The 23,448-nt window shown below is 46.3% G+C and overlaps 1 protein-coding gene across 2 annotated transcripts in view; it reads left to right on the top strand.

Moving 5' to 3' along the window:
* Positions 1-3,042: 3,042 nt before the first annotated feature.
* Positions 3,043-23,448, top strand: part of LOC142579025 (TBC1 domain family member 1-like) — a 61,629-nt gene continuing 41,223 nt past the window's right edge. For both annotated transcript variants that reach the window (XM_075688812.1, XM_075688811.1), the window contains exons 1-5: positions 3,043-4,111; positions 8,172-8,438; positions 16,118-16,358; positions 19,941-20,317; positions 22,392-22,536. In XM_075688812.1, coding sequence (XP_075544927.1) covers positions 3,659-4,111; positions 8,172-8,438; positions 16,118-16,358; positions 19,941-20,317; positions 22,392-22,536 — 1,483 coding nt within the window. In that variant the 5' untranslated portion in view covers positions 3,043-3,658. The remainder of the gene's footprint in view (positions 4,112-8,171; positions 8,439-16,117; positions 16,359-19,940; positions 20,318-22,391; positions 22,537-23,448) is intronic.

Genomic DNA, 23,448 nt, shown 5'->3' with positions numbered 1-23,448 from the left:
TGCCGTTCGTTACTGGAAAGTACCGGGCTCGAAGCGTTAAAGAAAGGAAACGCATCAAGGCAGATGACGATTATGGTTGTGTGGCAGAAGGGGCACTCCAAAGAGTGTAAACTCTTCTTAGAGTGTTAGACAACGGTACACGCTTTGGGGTGTATATCTGCCACACAATAATCATCTTCCTTGCTTGCGTTTTCTTGCTTGAAAACGCGGCACCCGCTACTTTCCTGTCGGGAATGCTATTTCATGCTGACGACGCGCATGCCGTGTAAGGTTCGTCGGACGATCTCGCCGCTGCCACCATTTGTTAGAGTTGTCGGACGATCTACGAGCTGTAGGCCGATCTCACCGCTGCCATTCAGATGTAAGATTTGGCAGTCGTAGCTGTAGGAAGGAGCTTGACTCTTCGTCGGGACTTAGGAGAGCAGGATTTATTTACATGTTATTTACAGTTGAACAAGAGATACATCGACAGTCTAGCGTGACTCCCAAATGGAGCCCGCAAGACGAGCATACAGCAAACAGCTTACGAGCACAGAGCTCACCAGTACATTTCGAGCACGACAACGAGCACACACTAGCAGCCGACAATCGCTGCTTATAAGCACTCCGCTCGACGTCATTGAAGATGACCCGCCCTTTTGAAGGAGGAGGGCTCACATACACGTGCCGCACACACACACAGGTGTAATGGTCCGGAGCCGACGTCAGAGGGGCTTCGTAGAACTCGGAGCCGCCCCGGGTAGCGCGTCCGCGTAGCACATTGTCTTGCGTCTCGAAAAGCGCATAGGGAGGCTCCGCCGATTACCTCCCCTCGAGAACTCCCCTGAGCTGATCCCTCGCCACGTGGCTGCCGGTTATCCGCCGTTCTCTGAAGTGCGTGACCGTTCCGGTTGGATCTGAATACGTGCAGCGGGCTGAAATAGCTGCAGACCGATCCTAACAGCCGTTTGTTACTGGGAAGTACCGGGCTCGCAGGGTTAAAGAAAGTAAATGCGGACAAGACAGATGACGTTTACTGTTGTGTGAAAAGATACAACCCAAAGGGTGTAACGTTGTTTCAGAGTGTATAAGAAAATTTACACCCTGCTGGGGCGTATCTTGTCCCACAGCACTCTTCAAACGGTTGCACCCTTTGGGGCGTATATTTGTCCCACAACAATAATCGCCATCTGCCTTGCTTACGTTTCCTTTCTCGAAAACTCGGCGCTCGCTACTTTTCTGTCGAGAATGCTGCGTCACACTGATAACGCACACGCCATTCGTGACTGGGAAGTACCGGGCTCGCAGCGTTTAGGAAAGGAAACGCGAGAAAGACAGATGACGATTATCGTTGTGGGACAAGATAACCCCAAAGGGTGTAAATTTTTCTATAGGAGTGCACTCTTAGAAAGATTTGCACCCTTTGGGGCTTATCTTGTCCTACAACAATAATCGTCATCTGTCTTGCCCGCGTTTCCTTTCTTTAACGCTGCGAGCCCGGTACTTCTCAGTCACGAACGGCATGCGCGTTATCAGTGTGACGCAGCATTTTCGACAGGAGAATAGAGAGCGCCGAGTTTTCAAGAAATGAAACTCAAGCATGGCAGTTGACGATTATTGTTGTGGGACAAATATACACCGCAAAGGGTGCAACCGTTTTAAGAGTGTGTGGCAAATATACACCCCAAAGGTTGCAACTATTTTCAGAGTGTAATCGGTCACCTGCCTTGCTTGCGATTCCTTGAAAACTCCGCGCTCGTTACTTTCCTGTCGAGAATGCTGTGTCACGCTGGTAACACGCAAGCCGTTCATGACTTGAAAGTACCAGGCTCGCAGCGTTAAAGCAAGGACATACGGGCAAGACAAATGACGAATATTGTTGTGGAACAAGATAAGAGCCAAATGGCGTAATTTTCTTATAGAGTGTACACTCTTAAAGCAGTTGCACCCTTTGGGGTATATATTTGTCCCACAACACTCTCTCAACAAATTGCACCCCCCCCCCCCCCATCTGGGGCTTATCTTGTCTCACACCGATAATCGTCATCTGTCTTGCCCGCATTTGTTTAACGCTGTGAGCCCGGCACTTACAAGTCACGAACGGCTTGCGCGCTATCAGCGTGACACAGCTACTCAACAGGAAAGTAGCGAGCGCCGAGTTTTCAACAAAGGAAATTTTGATTTCCTTTCTTTAACGCTGCGAGCCCGGCACTTCCAAGTCACGAACGGCATGCGCGTTATCAGCATGACAGAGCTACTCAACAGGAAAGTAGCGAGCGCCGAGTTTTCAACAAAGGAAACGCAAACAAGGCAGATGATTATCGTTGTGGGACAAATATACACCCCAAAGGGTGCAACTGTCTTAAGAGTGTGACGTGAGTAATGCACAGAGCAAATTTAGGGACTGGCGTACCGGAGCGTTCACTTGCCAAGGCTGCAGCTGGCTTCGTGACGTAATACTCTCTCCTATTTTTTTTTTCACGTCCTTCATGATGGCCATGATGATGGCCTGGAAGTACCGAGCGCGCAGCGTGATAGCAGAGGCGTAGAAGATATATGACGATTATTGCTTTGGGACATGATAAGCCCCGAAAGGCCGGTGCAAACTTTTTAAAAGTGCTAATTTATTTTTTTCCGTTCAGCTGCTCAAACTCGCATGCTGTACGTGCGTCACTATATGCGTTTACTCTGCTTTCACACATGGGGTCAACATTTGGCGTTTATATACCTAATAAGGTCTTTAGAATGCAAACGAGCCTTCGTAAACGTACGGCGAAAACGAAATGCGCGCCAAAAAAGATAATTGCAAGTCATGCGCTTTCAGCTACTCAATGAGCTGCTTTGGTCCGGCAAGAAACACTCAGCTCACGTCGGTGCTCCGGGGGTAATTTTTCTCGCACTTCATAGGAACGCCCAGGATCATAAAATAACAAACACAACGGTCTGCGCTGCCGAGCGCCGCACGGAACGGCTAGGGAATAATTCGCGCGTCTAGGTATTACGCACATGGTTGCTACCTGTGAACAGTACGAGCAAAGAAAGCTGCTCAGCCTGCGGGCGCGTTCTCCACTCGCGCAGGCGCATTCACTGCGGCCGTCGTCCTTAGTGGAAGCTATGGAAGGTCGGGATTGCGACGAGGTCTGACGAGGGTGCTGCTGCTGCGCCACCGCGCAAGCGTTGCGAGAATTCTTCCACCTCTGCGCGCGTATTTATGTCGTTGACTGGGCGCTTCTGCAATCGACACACCTCGGCAAACCGATTAAAGTGTTGAACTTGTACCCAAATGCACAAAAGAAAAAGGAAAGTCGTTCCCTCTACTGTGATTTTGGCAGGACGCTATTGACCCGTGCGAGTTGCTGCACTTTCTTCGCACGTCTATTTTGGATCGTGAAACAGCTGTGCGCTGCCGCCCTAGCGGAGTTGTCCCAGTACCGCAGCACGGGAAGGAGTCAGCGTCCGTGGCCAGCGTCCTCGCCGTGTTATTTGTTGCTAGGTTGCTGGTGCGTTCACGTACGGGGAAGTTGCGGGGAAGTCTACGCAGATGGGGCTTCCGACGCGCGCCGCGCCACATCGGTGACCGCGGCAGCGGTACCGGCCCTTTCATCCGCGGTGTGCGCAATGCCTGTCCGTGTGTTGTGAGAAGGGTTAACGGCGGATAGCCTTTCCGCCGAGCTCCTTGATGCTAGACTCGACAGTGCTGCGCAATCGCTTCTACAAGAAGCTTAACATCCCCGGCATGGAGGGACGCGGCCCGCCGGCTGTGGCGGCCCAGGAGAATGCCAGCGAGCGGCCCACCACGCTCGTTGGACCCCTGGCCCGCAACTTCTGCGTCAAGTACCTTGGCTCCATGTGTTTAGATCGGCGTTACACTATGCCGATGTTGCCTTGGATCGTGGCAGATCTACGGCGCGAAGGTCTGCGCAAACCCTTGGACGTGCTTCTTGAAGTACGCGACTCGTCTCTCAAGGCGCGGTCCTACCATGACGAGCAACTCGTGTTCGACCATCCGCTTCAGTCTATATCCAAGTTCTCCCATTCGAGCGCTGATCGCACCTGCTTCACGTACCTGCAGAGAAACGCTCCCGACGAGCTGCCCTACTGTCACGTCTTCCAGGCTAGCGACAAGGACACGGTCAGTGGTCACTCCCTTATTTTGCACTCTTTCGTTCCATGTCTTTAAGCCGATCAGCTGTGTGCGCTGTTCAGCGCGTTGTGCGCACGAGTGAGAGTGTAACAGTGAAGTGTGTGAAACGATTAAATATGCTATCTTGTTCGCCTCAAATAGCATTTGCAGGAGATAACAGCAGAGGTGTTCGGATAACCGTGTATCTTTATTTCATTGCGCCTATACCGGCTCAGGCAGCTCAGGCAGGTGATAAGAGTTATTGTTCTGATTGGTTATTGTTGTCCGGTGGCACAGGAAAGCGCCAAAATCGGGGAAAATTTTTGTCGCTTCATGTGATAAATGAAACACGAACAAGTAAGCATGAAGTGAGAGGCACTGAGGTGTTCGCGTCTCATCTTGCTCCCTTCGATCCGTCCTCGCTACCTTTGAAAAAATAAGCTTACGCTGGAGGAGCTTGTACAAAATACAGTATATAAAAGCGATTTCTAGAGTATGGGTGCAAGTACTTGCCGCTAGAACGTGCCGCTACACAGCCATAAAACAATGGCGTTGGGAGACACTAGTACGGCTAGTTGACAAAGCATTGTTTGCTCCACAAGTGACAATGCTAATATGCACTAGAAATTATAAAGTTTGAGCACAAATGCCATGTTGTGCAGGTGCCTTGAATGAACATTTTAGTTAACTTGTTTGGACAGACAGTAGAGCGATGCAGACACTTTCAATGATGTAAAATGAATTGGGGCTTGTCACCGGAATTGTATGTGGGCAGTGAAAAGCATGAATGTCACTGGGATCAGCAGCTACTTGGAATGTTGGCAGGCCTTCCAAAGTCATGGTGTGTAGTCGGCACTGTTTTGTCGACATTTATGTTATCAATCATATGTAGCAGAGAGGTGTAGAAGGTTTCTTTAATACTCCCTCAACATGTTTTAAGCGCTCATCGGTGGCGCTTTTTTACAACAAATTAGGCAAAGCTATAATGAATTTTGTATGGAGCACTTGAATGATTGGCTGCATAGTGTGTCATTGACATTTACTAGTTTTAGCTGGGCTCAGAATAGCCCTGGCTTTTTATGTTTAGGGAGGTGCACTATTCAGGAGGCAGCATGTGTTCTGTAAGGAGCTGTTTTTGATCCCTTGGTCACTTGTAGACATTACCACTGCAATCTGGAACACATTGATTATTTGCTCTAGCTGGGGTAGGCCATGGTAGCTGTACAGTTATATACACTAGTGCACAATTGTGTGTCTACTTGGAATCAGCTACACTATCAGCTTCTCCATACATCAGTAGTATGCGTTGCTGGGCTAGTCGGTTCATACTGAACAATTTCAGACCATAAGATTTATGGCCACTTAGCATGAAATAGAAACATATTGAGGTTTTCCATACATGTTGGAGGATACGTACTCTTCTGCAGCCTAGAACAGTTTTGGCACCACATGCCAAGCTTTCACAGAGCTTTCACAAAGCTGAATATAATTGAGGTTCTTTGCTGATGTATACTTGTTTATCTTTGCATTGTAGATTTAGAATGACCTAAATCATCTCAAATATGCCTGAATAGGTTGTACCACCGCAACAGGGGTTTTCAATAAAAGTAAAATAAATAAAATAGGAAAAATAGGGTATTCCCTATGCACTGTTGAAAGTGATACAGATGTTAGGAGGAAATGTAATGCACTTGATTGTTTGCATGGATTGGACATGTTCTGTTTGTGTTTGCAGCATAGCTGCCTGAGAGACTTAATGTTGCATATTATTTAAGCAGTAGTTGAGTGATAAGATGCAAAAGAACATGTTTGATCAAATGTTCTTGAATGAAAGTATAAATAATTACGTATCATGTGAGCATTTGCCTAGCTCAGCCATCCACAATAAATAACATAATAATGAAACCTGTAACAGCAGATCTTAATCGGTATCTTTTGTCCTTGGCACACTCATATTGAGCTGACCTGCTTGTGTGGCATTCAAGATGGAAGTCACCACAGGCTGGACAGCACGTTACATTCACAGCTGCAGGATTAAAAAGAAATTGATATAAGAGGTGCTGCTTGGATGTGCAAGACTAGATGAGCACTGCAGGCATTGCAAGGATGTACTAGGCCTCATTCAACTTGCTTGCAGTGATCTCTGGAGGAGAACAGAAACTACAGATTATTAGCCAGTTTAGACAGGTAATATAGCTGTACCTTCAGAGGTGCATTTATGTTTCAGGAGGGAAAACTGGGTGAGTTGGTGAACATTCAATGCATGGAGGCAGCACTACTGGGATGAGGACTGAAGAAAGTAGAAGTGCATGTCCTGTTTCTACTTCCTTCAGGCCCTGTCCCAGTAGCGCTGCAGCCATACACTGCATTTATGTGTTTCTTTGGCTAAAAAAGTGTTGAATTTTTGTGGAAAAAAAACGGATAAAAGAAAGGCTTTGGGCTCCATTTTGTAATGATGCCTATAGTTTTCCATTTTACAGAGAAGCTGTATAGCTCTACCCTCCAATGCATTTGTAGCATACGTGAGCAAAAATGTGGGCCGATCCTGGAGGTAGTGTAATACCGGGCTGACCCACAGCGGAGATGAAGCAGATTTCAGGCACTCCACCCATAATAATAATAACAATAACAATAACAATAAACGAAATAAATAAATAAAGATGCATTGTTTAAAGTCAGTGGGTATACTGGAATCGTTTGGGAACAGCACATGGACTCTCACGAGCAGGGGCATTGCCATATATGCAAAGGATGAAATGTATGTGCAACCATACACCCTTGACTCGCAAGAGGACAATGCCACCTGCTGTGAGGATGTCTGTGCCATACAAACGAAAGACTGAATTGTGATATCTACTGTGTATGTATCTATAGACACACCCAAGTGCAATATCGAGAAGTTCATGACCGCACGCTTTTCATGGGTTAGCAGTGATGATATACTACTGTGGTCATCGTAGAAGACTTCAGTGTGGAAATTTCAGAACTAGACAAGAAATGGTTCACGTTTGTGCTAGAAGAGTTTGATTTCAAGTGCCACACCAATCCAAGTCACTCAACAAGGGTAGTGCGTGGATTTAACTTTGGCCAAGATTCTCTCTAAGGTTGTGACCGAACCAATCAGTGTATATCATAGTAATTGCAAAGGTATCGTCACTACCATTATCAAATGATGAAAATAAATGCATGTGCTCTTGTCTAACCCTGTGTGATGTGCTACAGCTTTGCTGGTCATCTACTTTCACAGAGTGGAATGGCTCTGCAATTTTTTTTACCTTATAATTTGTCAAACTGATTGGCTGATCTCAGCAATAACAGTATTATGGCAGCATTTGAGCCAGTGATGAAGGCCAGTAAGAATAAAAATTGAAAGGGATCATCAGAAACGCAGCCGCAGACTTCTCTAACTTTATGCCTAAACTGTGCCACCGACGACATTGGTGTGATGTCACAGATTTTATTGTACTTATGCCAATTTTGGCCACTTTTGTGCAGTGTAAGTTCCCGCAAGTTGCCATGCTGAATATTTGCATGAGATTTTAAATACAATGTAATCCTGCTTTATTGACAAACAAGTAGCTAGCAGTGATTAGGTGACGAGTTTTAAGGTAATGTTGCTGCCACTCCTTTGTTCTTATGTTCTTTCTCGCTTACTAAACCTCTGCTCACTTTTGCACTCATCATGTGGAATTCCAGGAGTGTGATTTCTTTTTGTTTTTCCACATGTGTGGCCATATGCCATTATGTGGAAATGAAACTACACAAAATTTATGGAGTCTCATTTTATGCATACATTGCAAAAGCAATTTTTGGAATGCACTGACCATTAGCCATTGCTCGTAGTTGTGAGGTTAGTCAGTTCTTAACAGCCCCGAGTGTATTTTCACAGACGATCTTCGTCCCTCCGAGTTTGATCCATCAATCTAGCAGAACTTACATATTTCTCAGTAGAGTCTCTTGAAGAACTTGCTTCGATGAAAGGTGTCGTAGAACCTCTTGAAATGTCATTGGTGCTTCAGCTGCAGTGACCTGCTATGTGTGGTATGATACACCTGCATGGGCTGTACAGGTGGTCGAGCTGTTCATGACGGTTCGAGAGGTGAGCAAAGAACTGTCGCTGCACCACAGTGCTGGTGCCCCACTTGCAAGAGCGGGCAGCTGCACTGACCTAGGAGGTGCCAGTGGAGTGCACCAGTTTGAGGTGCTGTACGTGGGCAAGATCAAGGGCTCGTCCAAGCAGAGCATGCACAACTTTCTAGATGATGCTGTTGAGAGAGCCCGGGCACGCCAAGCTGTAGAGGCCAACCTTCAACCGGCCACCACCGAAGGTCCCATGGTGAGTCAGACCACTGTGAAGAGTGCGACAGTTAAACATCCAAGATCCACATGACCTGCGTTCCACAAACACACATTTATACCCATTGCTTTCTTTTTCTTTTGGTGCTTTTCACGTGAAACGTCTTTAAATACAGTCAAAGTGGGTAGCTTGCTGGAACTGATGTATTAAAAACATAATATTGACATGTGGACTTTTTTCCGGGTGAGCCTTTTTCACCATCTAACAAATGTTATCGCTCAGCGCGCGGCGCGCCTGCATGTATCGGAAGTTTCTGGAATGTTATTGATGGTTCTATCTACTGTCTGTTGTCATTGAACCTTGTGTAATCTGATTGCATGTATGTGCAATGTGAATGGTGTAGGATTTTCTGGAAGACACATGGGTACCAGCGATTACTCTGTAACGCTCGATGGCTCGTGTATAAAAGCCAATGCGCTTGACCGGCAGATCAGACTTCGACGATCGCCGACTGTGTTCGCTGCTATTGTTGTACTTTAAGTGTAGCCTGTTATTGTGGGCACAGGTTCGCCCAGTAAAAGTTAGTTTTGTCATTCACAGTATTGCTACTATGTTCTTTACCATCACTACTACGTGACATCTGGTAGAGGTGCTTTGTGTTCATGTACCAGACAAGGCCGTGGCCCAAGCCCAAACGCGGAAGACAACACCAATGTCTCCAAGAACCAGCAAGGTAGCTGCAGGCTGCAAGGACTACCCCCGGAACATGGACTTTTGCCTGAGATGACAAGGAAGATCGTTGCCAAGTCAACCACAATGGAAGCCCCAGCATCTCCCATCGTGCTGAAACAGACCAGGGAGCCACCGACCTTCCCTGGATCATCATTTGAAGACTCGGATAACTGGCTGGAAACATATAAAAGGGTCGCTGCATTCAACAACTGGAACTCCGACGACAAGCTCCGGCATGTGTACTTCGCCTTAGAAGACGCCGCCAGAACCGAGAATCAACCCTGACTACATGGGACTTGCTGTTCCGCAACGGCCTCCTGCAGACCTTCACGAGCATCCTGCGCAAAGAGCACGAGCGTCCTGCAAAGAGCAGGATGTTCGTGTTTTCATTCTTGCCAAGCTTTACTGGAAACCCGCACGCAGCTGCCGAATGAGAACATCGCAATCTTTACGGAGGAGGGGACTAGCCTCTTCCGACACGCTGACACAGACATGTCGGAAGACAAAAAAGTTTGCTTCTTCAGCAAGAGCTTTTCGCCGAATCGATACGCATTCCACCTAAGACTGCTGCCGAATTTATTTCCGAGGCCACAACTATTGAGAAGATGCTCAATATGCGGAGAAGGCAATATAACTGCTGACCGCTGACCACAAACTACACCGACATTCAAGCACTCGGCAGCAGGGTCCTGCAAGAGACCATCAGTGCGTTCATTCGCGAGGAATTGCAGAAGCTGTTTCCAAGGTTGCAGCCTCAAGCGGCCCCAATCGCCAACATTGTCAAAGAAGAGGTTCAGCGATCGCTTGGGAGTTCCTGAGGTGCAACCACAATCACCGCAGCCCCAGCCGGAAGCGATAACCTACGCCGTCAATGCCCGCTGTGAAGGTCCCCCTCCGTGACCGCGCCAGGGTGCTATAACGCCACAATCCCATTGTTCACCACCACCGCCAGCACGCCCACCCGTCACCCAGCACAGCTACGCAAGGAAGAGGGACATTTGCGAGCACCCGTCCACCACCCGTTCTGCTATCACTGTGGAGAAGCCGGCCATGAGTACTGCCTATGCCCATGCTGCGACTTTGGACTAAGAGGGTTCATTGTTGATGCACCGCGTCCACAGCTTGGGGAGCGCCCATATGACATCGCTGACTACCTCATCGCCACTCAGTGGAGTTCTCGACAACCGTCCCATTCGCCCTCACTAGGTCACTACCTGTCGCCGCAACGCCGACCATACACTGACCCAGCCCGGGGCTGGTCTACGAGCCCATATCTAGAAGTCTAAAAGCAGCAACCTATGGAGGTGTGGTTATTGTTTGTCAAACTGACGAAGATCGTACCCCGCCGCCGAAGATGCAAAAAATCCTGTCTTGACGACATATCAACGAGATGCCACCATCCCGACGAAGTCTGGAATCAAAGAATACACCGACGAGAGACGACCCGATGATGCCACGTACCAGCCACAGGTCAGCACGATGCAGCCGTGATCCGACCCCAAGACCTAACTGCAATGCAAGACAAAAAACCACCTACCTTGACGTGCTTCTCGATGGCCACGCAGTCACAACCTTAGTGGACACAGGAGCCGATTGCTCCGTCTTGAGTGGACCCATCGCTGCCCAGTTGAAGAAAGTTAAGACTGCGTGGGAAGGCCCTCAAATTCGCATCGCTGGAGGACACCTCATAACTCCAACTGGAATCTGCACGGTAAGAATGACTGTTCATGACCGGACTTACCCTGCCACCTTCTTTATCCTCCAATAGTTTTCATGAGATATGATTCTTGACATGGACTTTCTGAACCATGGTGCAATCATCGACCTGAAGTCGAAGTTGATAACACTGTTGGAGGATCAAGCGATACTACTGAAGAGCTCTCATAGTCACCATGCCTTGAGTGTGCTTGAAGATCAAGTAAGCGTCCCACCTTGCTCCAGCATTGTTATTTCTGTCGGCACTGACCCACACGCAGATGTAGAAGGCGTCATCGAGGGCGACCAACGTCTACTGCTCAACCATGAAATTTGTGTCGCAAGAGGGATCGCTCACCTGCATGGAGTGAAAGCGCCAGTGATGCTAACGAACTTTAGTCAGGAGTTCAAGCGCATCAGAAAGGGCACGACAATCGTATACATCGAGGAAATTGTGAAAACCAGCAATGTGTTTGTCCTCTTGGATTCTGCCGCATCTACCCTGACGACGATATTTCCTGAACCAGACTTCGACATAAATTCAAGTCTCCCCAAGAGTAAGCAGCAACAGCTCAGAAGTCTTCTTCGACAATACAAAGACTGCTTTTCGATGTCATCGAGGATTTGACAAACATTCATGCCATTTGAACTGTGCTCGGCGCCTACAACGTTCCAGTGCCTCATGGACGTGGTGTTAGCAGGATTGAAGTGGCAGAGCTGTCTTGTTTACTTTGATGACGTCATCGTATTCGCCGGAAATTTCGTCGATCACCTTAGGTGGCTTGCAACAGTACTAGAGGCCATCAAGTTATCAGGGCTCACTCTGAAGCCGGAAAAGTGATGCTTCACTTACGATGAGTGTCTGTTCCTGGGCCACGTCATCAGCAAATCTGGAGTCTGCCCTGACCCGCAGAAGACAGCTGCCATCGCAAAGTTCCAGCAGCCGATCGACAAGAAGGCAGTGCATAGATTTCTTGGCATGTGTGCGTACTACAGACGCTTTGGCAAAGGCTTTCCACGCATCACAGAGCCACTGACACATCTAAATAAATATGATGTCTAGTTCAAGGGGGAAACGTGGCATGCCGACACATTTCAAGAACTCAAACGATGCATGCAGTCCCAACCGGTACTTGCGCACTTCGACGAGGACACCGATACCGAAATCCACACTGATACAGTAGCCTAGGCCTCGGTGCCGTCCTAGTCCAAAGGAAAGATGGACTTGAACGGGTGATAATTTACGCTAGCCGGTCACTGTAAAAAGCGGAAGGCAATTATTCTATGACTGAAAAAGAATGCCTCACCATCATTTGGGCTACAGCGAAATCCCGCCCTTACCTATATGGCAGGCTGTTCAAAGTCGTCAGTGGCCATCACGCATTGTGTTGGCTAGGGAAATTAAAGGACCCTTCAGGGCGCCTGGCTCGGTGGAACCTCAGACTGTAAGAATATGACATCACTGTAACCTACAAGTCCGAACGAAAACACTGTGATGCCGATTGCATCTCACGCGCCCCCATTGACCCACTGCCGCAAGATTGCGAGGATGACGATGCCTTCCTTGCAATAATAAGCGCGGAACAGTTCGCTGAACATCAGCGAGCAGATCCAAAGCTAAAAAGCCTCGTCGAGTATTTGGAAGGGAACACCGACATTGTCCCTAGGGCGTTTAAGCGAGGATTGTTTTCGTTCTCGCTTCAAAACAACCTACTTGTAAAGAGCTCTTCACCAGTCCACGCCAACTACCTTGTTGTTCCTTCAGCGCTGTGTCCAGAAGTGCTGCACGCCCTACATGACGATCCAACCGCTGGACATCTTGGATTTTCCAGGATGCTATCGAGGATACATGAAAGGTATTACTGGCCGCGCCTGACCGCCGATGTTGCCTGTTACGTCAAGACATACCGATAGTATCAGCGATGGAAGACACCACTGACAAGGCCAGCAGGATTACTACAGCCAATCGAGTCTCCTTGCTGACCATTTGTGCAGATCAGGATGGATTTGTTGGGACCCTTTCCGATGTCAACATTTGGAAATAAATGGATCGTCATGGTGACGAATTACTTCACCCGCTTCACTGAAAAGAAAGCTCTGCCGAAAGGTAGCGAAGCCGAAGTGGCGAAATTCTTTGTTGAGAACATCCTGCTGCGACATGGCACCCCAGAAGTCCTCATCATCAACAGAGGGACGGTCTTTACAGCGGAGCTCACCCAAGCAATTCTGCAATACAGTCAGACAAGCCACAGGAGGACAACTGCCTACCACTCACAGACGAGTGGTCTTACCTGTGGCCTGAATAAGACTCTCGCCGATAAGCTAGCAATGTATGTTGATGTCGAGCACAGGACAGGGGATGCGGTCCTGCGATACGTAACCTTCGCTTACAACACGGCAGTGGAAGAAACAACACAGATTACGCCGTTCAAGCTGGTTTACGGCAGGAACCCTACAACTAGTTTTGACGCTATGTTGCCGCATGTCACCGATGAAGAAAATGTTGCAATCGCCGCCTATCTCTAGTGTGCCGAAGAAGCCTGACAGCTCGCCAGCCTGCGCATCAAGAACCAGCAGGGGACCGACAGCAGACACTACAACCTTCAATGATGCTACGTCGTGTACCAGCCCAGTGACCATGTTTGGGTTTGGACCACAATACACTGATGAGGACTTCGTGAGAAGCTTTTACACTGCTATTTTGGACCCTACAAGATCATCCGACGCATTGGTGCACTCGACTATGAGGTCGTACCAGACGGCATTTTGCTATCAAAGCAGTGCCGCTCACAACCTGAAATAGTCCATGTTGTGCGACTTAAGTCGTTCTACCAGTGCTAATGAACTTTGGGACTTTGTGAAGCTGGACCTCCGGACTTTCTTTTTTTGGACTGTGTTACTTCGCACTTTATTTCTTTGATAAGTGTCCTTTTGTGTTTCGCTCTCCTGTTGTATTTGTAGCATTGGGATGCTTTTTGAGAGGGGGCATTGACACGTGGACTTGTTTCCTTTTTTCGGGTGAGCGCTTTTCACCGCCTAACAAATGTTATCGCTCAACGTGGGACGCGCCTACATGTATCGGAAGTTTCTGGAATGTTATAGATGGTTCTATCCACTGTCTGTTGTCACCAAACCTTGTGTGACATCGTGCGACACAGATGATGTAGAACTTTGTGGGAGACACATGGGCACCAGCGATTACTCTGGAACATTCGATGGCTCATGTATAAAAGCTGACGTGCCTGACCGGCAGATTAGATTTCGCTAATCGCCGACTGTGTTCGCTGCTATCGTTGTACTTTAAGTGTCGCCTGTTCCTGGTGGGCACAGATTCGCCCAAAAAGAGTTAGTTTCGTCATTCACAGTATTGCTACTGTGTTCTTTACCGTTACTACTATGTGACAATATAGCATTATTGCTTAAATCTTTGCAACCATACTACCCATACACCTTACTTTGGAATCGTTTTGTATAGGAAAGCAGCCATTACTTGACCAGGCATGTGTTGCATCACAGTTTTTGTGTCATGCCACGCATGATGCAATTGGATCTAAATGTAGCCTCGCACGTGGTGTTCAGAGAGGAATAGCTTGGCAGTGCGTTAGTGCATCCAAGCAGGAATGGTCGTGTTTGAGACAGCTTACTGTGCCATAGTAGGCATAATTTATAAAACTCATGCTGGTGTTGATCAGGAGTTATAATGCCTACAAATGTGCAATATGTTGTGAAAATTTCACGCTTGTTTGGTTATAGGTCTTTCAACTTTTCTGCACCCACTAAATGGTAGGTCTTGTCAGCATGCAATAAATAGTTGGTGAGCAAAAGTTTGTGAATGAGTAAAAGCCGGGGTATACTGCATATAGGAGAGGTCAGTTCTGAAAGCCGTAAATATCACTCTTGTTGGGGTTGCCAGCATAAAATAAGTGGATTCAACAAATGGTTCCTCGATGTTCTCATCTCCTTCAGAATCTTAAGTTCTTGCAAATGCTAGACTACACTGAGCTTGAACCATGAAGGCTCTTTGTCTCTTCGGTGCTATCACAACTGTTCTTGTATTTTGTGCATATATGAAGTTGCATATTAATGTGTGTGCTCACAAATCCTAGCACTGAAAAGCAGGCACATTAGGTATCGTGAGCGGCATTTGCTTGCATATCATGAGCTGCCATTATGAGCTGGGAGCACAGTGCCTGTGAGGAGAAAGGCAAATGGCATTTGGTTTGAAAATTTTAGCTCTTTCTGCAGCGCGTAGTGATGTAATACTTAACAGACACTATCGTTAGCGTGCGTTGTATGCACTGCGCTTGTCAGTTCAATATGGCCAGACCTGGTCAAGGGCCCTTTAAGAAATAAAATCATGTGTAGTCTGAACCCATGGATAGTCTACACCCCGTGAAGTTCCAACATTTAAGGTAGTAAAATCTGCAGATTATAGTTTGCAAAATATGGTAAATTTCTACACAATACCATAAATTTTAATTTTAACTGAACATGAGCAAAAATGTGCCACAGAATACAAGAATTTGAAGATCATGGACACACACACACAAAAAAAAAAAAGAACTCCACAGTGTGCATGCGTGTGTCCAACCAATGCAGTGCATGTCTCAGTTGCATGGCCATTTTAAAAGCCAATTTGATATTTTCATTGCCCTGGTAATGTTGAAACTTTTACTCGTATAGCACACACGTCACCGGAGCAGCTCTAGTTAAATTGTGGAGCACATACAATCCTTTCTTTCATTGTTGCTGCTGTAGTCTATCCTCGAGAAATGAGAAAATGTTTATTACACCTGACATATGCAGTGCAGAACTTAAGAAGAAGAAGAAATAAGAAGAAAATGAAAAGCAGCAGAGTTGTCTCACCTCTAGTGTGAGCTGCCATGGCTTGCTTTAACTGTGTTGCCTTTTACTGAACTGTGAAAGATTGGAGATGAAACTATCACAGATTGTCACACAAGTGCTGAAAGGTGGTAGGAGGGGGCAGAAATCTAGGTCAAAACACTGACAATTTTATAACCTGCTTCTTATGTGTATAAAAACTGACCAAATGCACAATGGACACAGTTAAGCACAAAGTGGGTTAACAATGATTTACATGATGAGGTGACCAGTTGGAGGAACGCAACCACATTCTGCGGTGAGCGAGGGGTCAGAAGTGAGCAGCCAGGCTCATTCTTTGCTCTGGCAGTGCCTGCTTGTCGCAATGCAACATCGTATGCATTTGTTCATCCTTGTCCTTGTTTGTCTTTCATGCAGAAAGCAGTGTAGTAAACCGAATGACGTTGCAGATTGTGTCAAGCGCCGCAAGTGTAGAGAGTGTGAGCAGCTCACTGGAGAACATCAGCGAGGGCAACCCAGTGGATGCTCGGGAAGCGCTGCTTGAGGACCTACGCTGCTGTGGTGGTGGCAACAGTGGCAGCTCCGGAGAAGGAGCATCACTGCTTGCACCACCGCCGCACACACTGATCACGCACACACACAGCCTGGATGTCCAGTCTCGCCAGGCACTCTGCCAAGAGCTGCAGAATGGTGAGTGATGCCCTCGTGAGCTGCATTTGCGGCCTAGTTGTGTTATTCACATGTAGTATGGACCTTTCTTCCCAAGTTGCAGGTCTGCTTCCCTGCATTGCACACATTCGCCCAAACAATGGCGGCACCGGTCATGGTTCAAATGAAGTGCTAGCTGCACATGTTAGAAATTCTCTTTGCTGTATGTTCTCACCACGACAGCCACATCTACAATTTTTGTGTTGCAACAAACAGTATTAGCAGAGCGTTGCTTACGCTCCGCTCCGCACACATTTCACGCACACCGGTGGCTGCATAGAATGCATTCATTTCACTTATCTAACAAGCGCGACTCCCAGAGTCGTCAGTGACTTGCTTTCAGCTTGGCTGTAAAATGATAAAGAAAGCAACTAGATGCGCCCTGGCTCTCCGCTAAATCTGGTTCCTTCCGGAACGTGGGCAGCGGTCTACATTCCACTGCCACTATGAGCGTTGTGCACACGTGCATCAGTGTTCTCAGTAGCATTCTGGTGGGCGACTGTGTGCAAATCGTTATGATATGCCGGTCTGAGCATGGCGGAGCGTACCGTGAGGGCTCTGCTAAAACTGTCTTAATATACAAGCAGACTGTGCTAGTAAGTGTTGGTTGCGATCATGACTACACTGCTGTTAGCTTGGCAAACTACCTCGTGGAAAAGGTACCATCGGTAATCGCTCTTCGATGCAGCCAGATACATGAAGCTGGCATTGTGTATCAAGTTCAAAGAATTCTGCCATCTGCCCCCCCTAAACCTCTATGTCTAGTTGTAATAATGGTGCCGACAAATTTCAGCTATAATGCACAATCTGCTTCAGTAGCAAAATTTTGCATTGTATAAATATAATTGTAGTGATAGTGTAGCTACAAAGAAGGCTCATACAAAATTTTGCTTATAAAATACAAATGGGTGCATTAGAAACAGCTTGGAAAAATCCATGTTTTCTATACCGAAACTGCAGAGGTGCTGCTGTTACAGCTTACCAGAAGTGATGCAGAATTCAAACTTGGCCGGACCCAAACTGACGTACTGGCTTACTGCTCTACTAGCATAGCATATGCTGTATGCAACCACACTTACAAGTTGTTTTCACTATCATAAGAGCAACAAACTCTGTTAGGCAGCTCCCAGTGCTGCTCTGTGGGATTAGATTCGACGTTATACCATCCATGTGTTGTGTGCCACACTGCCTATACTGCCTATGCTGTCTAGGGCAATCTGAACACTGTTAAAGAGTGCTAAATTGAGCTAAATATAGTAACAGCATACCATGAGACAGGACATACGAAAGGAACAGGTCAAGCTTTGTATTTGAGAGGAGGAGAAAAAACATTTATTGAAAAAAGAAAGGACAAACAGGTGTCTTTTTGCTTGTTCAGCTTATCTACTTCTCTTTGTCTCCTTTCCAGCAGCTTCTTTCCAGCACCTCCACCAAAGTGTGACGAAGGTGAGATCTAGGCGAAGGATATATTTACAAGATATTTACAAAGAAAGCTAGGGCAAGAGAAGATGTCTGATCGGGCCCACGGGCAAGCATCGTCATCGTTATCTTCCTCGCTCTGCCAAACCTTGCGTTTATGCAGTTATCGATTGCTCCGTAACAGTATATTGCCTTGTGTGCAATAAAATTTGGCTGACAGTCAGCGCTTCGTCTGCTAGTTTTATTTGTCCTCTCCCATGCACTGTTACTCTATTTAGCTGAACAATGTTAATTAGAAATTTGTTTGGTGCTCGAAAAGCACACAAGGGAAGAAATTCATTTTGATAACCTGTATCAAGAACTGATGCAGCCTAGCAGCTAAGCAAGCTAGTGCATGATATGACATTACGCAAGTGACACATATCTGATTTAACTCACTATCGTTTGCATTGGTGTTTACCATAGTTTGTCTTTCCCCAGTGCAGGGCAGCAGATTGGGCTCAGTCCTAGTCAGTCTCCCTGCCTTTTACTCATAATTTTCTCCCTCTCTCTCACTCTCTATCTTTGGAGCTAGCCCTAAAGGGGCCCTAAATCACCCTTCCAGCTTGGTGAAAAAACTGTCCATGGATAGCACACGCCGCTGTGAACATCTTAGCCAAATTTTTCAGTCGTGTGCGGTGCGTGGAGCTTGCAAGCAGATTGCGAAATCACCTTTTTCTCAAATGCTTTCTTTTCAACAGAAGGCTTCTCCTCACTTTTTTTCTGGACGCTTTATTTCAATATATAGTGGATTCCTATATGCAGCTGCTATTGGCCAATAGCTGCCATCAATCAAGAAGTGTCTGGACCAGTGCACATCTTCGTTCCGTTACTGTGTATATTTATTAATGCACTTTAATAAACAGGCTTAAGTAAGGGAAAACCTGCTTTCAAATTTCGATAAGAATTACTTGCTTCCAGAAGAAGCTGCGCCCACGCTCGGCCGCAGCCATCGGCGTCGAAATTAAACTTTGGCCACCCTGCTTGTTGGTGTTGTAGCTGTCCGGTCTCACTAATTTCGACTAATTTTGAACACTAAACTAGCCTCGAACCACACAAAAGTTCAGGTCAGACCATACTCATTCCTGGCCACTCCTGGTTAGACACCTTGGCAGACTTCGCTTCGTGTTGAGCTATTGATAGTGCTTCAAGGTGCGCAAATTGGATGTGGCTATCATCCATCGATCAAGTTGGTGCAGGACAAAGCTAGCCCACACCACGTAGCCCAGCCATACTGGAGCATATTAGCATGAGCGTGCACTCAAGCCCTGTCATGGACAAAGCATAGGCTGTGCGCATGCATTACGTTTGCATGTAGTTGAGGTCTGTTATGTTGCATAGATACCATGGCCACCGTGAGGTGCCGCGATGAGTCTGCCGGCTGATCTCACTGCAGCTTACTGAGGACAACTGTATTTAGCGTGTTGTAGGTGCCAAAATTGAAAGAAGTGGTGTCTACGTGAACACCCAAAATCAAATTTGAACTGCACGCCCCGGTGATGTTCAACAGGCGGAGCATTGTGGGCACAACCCACTCCGCCGTAGCCTTCACAGTGCAAGTCATTGTAGAAGGAGCGGAAGCACCGGGAAGTCGGTGTTTGATCGCCAATAACTCCGCTTCTGTTGAACGCATTGAAGTACTTTTTGTGGCAAACTATTTCTGAAATAGTCTATTCTAACTTTGAATGCATTTCTCAATTTCAATAAAAAAGTGGTTCACATCCTTTTTAAAGCCATTACATGATTACTTTGGTCATATTCACCATTTATTATTGAGATATTGAGCTAAAGTGAGATTTCGTTGCAGTTCACCTTTAACATAACGGCAAATGAGAATATTTCAGGGACTCCTCCCAGCTCCTGCCTAACGCTACCTCTGCCGCCTGCTTAGTATACTCACCTATGTGTTTATGTGTGGTGAGTTGCTGCAAGTAGTTTTGTGTCGTAGTCAAGAAGACGTGTTGTTCATGCTGAAATATGCTTTAAGCGTTAAGTCATATTGGTGACATGCTTGCCTCGTATGCTCACTGTCTATGAAATGTGCTTTCTTTTGATAGAAAGCCTTCGGGTGCATTCTATGTGTCGTCTTCCTGTTGTCCATCTTAGCTGCAGGATCTGGGACCCGAGGCTCATCAGCCCGAGTTCGCTCGGTAAGTGGCGACCAGCCACGACCTACGAAGCAGACGTCGTTGCCAACATTTCGGCCGCGTGTGAGCAGTGGGGGTGCCGTGGATCTCCGTCGGCTTCTGCAGTCTGAGCGGCGCAGCAATCGCACCATGTTGCTGCTGGTGCTGCAGCGGGAGCTGCGATTGCTCAGCACCGATCGCAAGCAGACCCTAGTGAGTCGACCTTTCACCGACATCTCACGCTGCTACCAGGGCAACAAATACAATGACCACTTCGGCTTCAACTGCCGTGATTCCTCGCTGTCTTCGGCTGACAAGTATATTGCTTACATCTTCAAGTGCTCCTCTGTCCAAGTGGTGAGTGCGCCATTTGTTGATGGGTTGACTCAGTGACTCAGTATCAGAGTGCCCAGTTTATGTTTAATAAGAGCATATTTTGATTTGTTGTTTTTGACAGGCAGACTTCTCTCCTTTATTATTTTTCAGGGATGATCTGAACGAGTGTAGGAATTTTGTATTAGGGAAATTTAGCTTGTTCGTGAACATATTACTGCTTGCGGAATACTGGGTTGCCGTAGAGGTGAATGGCAATGACGCCGGTTACGACAGCTTGTGATGCAGTTTAACCAGAGAACTGCAGTGACCTACCATATTCTACTTAACTGCTGGTGTAAAGCGTTCATAGCAACGTAATTGTTAATGTGCAGTCCTTTTGTGATTTTCATTCTGTGAGAACACTTGCACAACACAAAAATAATTCAAATGCATTGTTGGACAAACATCTCAAAATGCCGCTATCAGCTTTGCTACAGCTGTCCACTGCTCCGGTAACCCTGTAATCTGTAAACTGCAAGAAGGTTGCGGATAAACTAAAGCTCCATAATAATGCATTGTGAATATTTTAGCTATAGTGACCATTGCAACTTTCATGAAGCATTATCTTTGAGTAGATTGTTTGTCAAAAATATTCTGCGTATTTGGAGGCTGTTTATGGACAGGTCATACCACATATTGATGCTTGTTTTGAGACACGTATACACTCGTTGCCATGAATTCATCTGGTCATTCTAATCAGGATGCATTCTTGTAAGTTGGTCTGTGGCACCTTTTATTTAAAACCAGCATTGGTTTTCACAGGGATTTAAGAACCTTACTGACGCTACTGTAGCATTTTCTTTGTTACTACTTTAGGTGGCTTTTGCTTAAAGGGACATTGGAAGGAAATACTTCAAGTCCCATTATATTAGTAGATTACCATCCTGGAACTCCCAGAAAAAGAAACTATAAGTGGAGAAGATTGCAAACGAAGTTATCCCTGCAATGAAAGAACAGTTATGATTACTTTAATTTGTGACACTATAAATTTCACCAATGCCTTTTATGGATTTTAGTTTCTTTTCTGCAAAATATCCAATTGAGGTCAATGTGTGCAATATCCCCTTGTTGTTGTCTGCAGCATAATAATCTTTTTCTGATGATAATAAAAAAAATTAACAAGCTTTGAATTTTTGTTGCTATCTCTGCCATCTGAAGGCACAACTTCAGTTATTTGAAGGCAATCGTCACCAAGACAAATGGTGCAAATAGTAATGCCGAAGTTTTACTGAACAATGCAGTTAACCGTGTAACAAAATCTGAGTGTAAATAAAGCATTAGCACCTGCAAATTCTTTTGTATTTGTTTGAATGAAAACAAAAGTCACTTTAGGAGTGACCTATCTGCAACTTCATGAGTGTAGTTTGCTGTTTGTTCTGACTATACTCAATATTCTCTTTTGGCCTTCCCTTAATGGGCCCCTCACTAGGCCTGGCCATTTTCAGCTTACAAGCGTAGTACATACAATGCATGCTCACGATCGTGTCTGCTAAGAATTGCATCGTTACACGCCACGGAAAGAGCTGAAATTTCAAACCAAACGCCATTTGCCCTCCTCCTCGTGGGTGCTGCGCTACAAGACAAGGGGATAACGCATATCAGCAATTGTGCCTACGTACAGTTGTGAGCAAAAGTTTAGGAACCAAAGGTGCCGCTGTTTGTTTTTGTTCTTCTTTTTTTTTTAGTCTGGGCATTTCGGATGAAATCAAGAGCGCACGTACGTGCGTGTTTGACCAATGCAATGTATTAGACCAATTCCAGGCCGCGGAGCTGCTCCAGAAAATACTGTATTTAAATTTTTTTCTGATGCCATGGACTCCAAACTTTTGCTTGCGACTGTACATGTTTATGCTGTGACATTGCTCATAGTGACACGTGACACTTTGAGAATTATTCAAGGCAATTTCTGTTATCTTGTGTAGTCTGTTGCTTCAATTGACGAATTAAAGTTTAGAGATATAATAAAACACACAAACTGAATGTCTCCATGTTTTTGTTTTACTTCGCACCACAGCAAGATGTTCACCTTGTTTAAATGAAATGGCGTTGGCTGCAGGCGAACGAGATAATGCAGACGCTGAAGCAAGCCTTTCGCAGTGCGCACCAGAACCACGCACAAAAGGAAGGTGGTTCCACAGTGCAGTCATTGTGCGATTCCTGTCCCATGCATCGATTCCACAAACTTTGCCTCGAGCTGGAAGGTATGTGTGGTAATGCGATGCAGTGCCTGAGTATTGGTGGTTGTTTGGACATGCTGCTCATGTTGTGATTTAAATTTGGCCATTTTGGCAAGAGCAACGACCTGCCATTTTTTCTTGATGCTACAGCAGTTAGAAGCTCAAACCTGGGTCCTTTCAGTTATGCTGACCACTGTGCTACCATAGTCATGGCACTTGATAACTTTTGTGCTTTGTGTGCCTTACAGACTCCGATGGTACATTGAACTGGTTGATTTCGGGTGCTCTCGCAGGGTGGTTTACATTCAGCTGGTCAAAATCGAGCACTTGGAACATGTTTGACTGGTTCATTCAGAATGCCTCGCTCCAGCTCAGAGAGCTCATAGGCACTCGCATCTTCGAGCTGGGAGCATGACCGAGGCCTGACAAAATTCTGAAGCGCTGTTTCTCCGATTGCCCTGGGAGCAGCTGAACGTTTGGCTTGCATATGCTTTCTTTAGTTCCACGCCTCCGTGTTGTTGTCAACCATGCCATAGCATGGCAGGAACTAGTCAAAATGTATCCTGAGAGTTCTTGCATGTACTATTTAGAGGCTACAAGAGACAATACTGTAGCCATTGAGGACAACGACATGTGCTTGCAAAGCAGTTGTTCTCGAGTAAATGGCAGTGTCCATTATGAGAACTTTCTGTTGTCACATTCAATGAGTTCAGAACCTGGAGGGATTGTTGAATTTCATTGATTTAAACTTTTTTTTTCTGCAGCAGAGCTTTATATGTGGCGCTAATGGTTTAATTTTGCTACAATAATTATATGGGGTTGTTTCCTTTCCTTTCTCAGTTTATCATCACCTTCTGTAGCCGCAACTAGTTTTTGCTTCCGCAGGTTTTCATTGTTGAAGTCAGATGCTAACTGACATGTCAAGAGAAGACAATG

Source organism: Dermacentor variabilis, chromosome 4 (genome assembly GCF_050947875.1).
Source record: "Dermacentor variabilis isolate Ectoservices chromosome 4, ASM5094787v1, whole genome shotgun sequence".
In the NCBI taxonomy this organism is placed as follows: domain Eukaryota; kingdom Metazoa; phylum Arthropoda; class Arachnida; order Ixodida; family Ixodidae; genus Dermacentor; species Dermacentor variabilis.
This window is presented reverse-complemented; position numbering and strand designations above follow the sequence as displayed.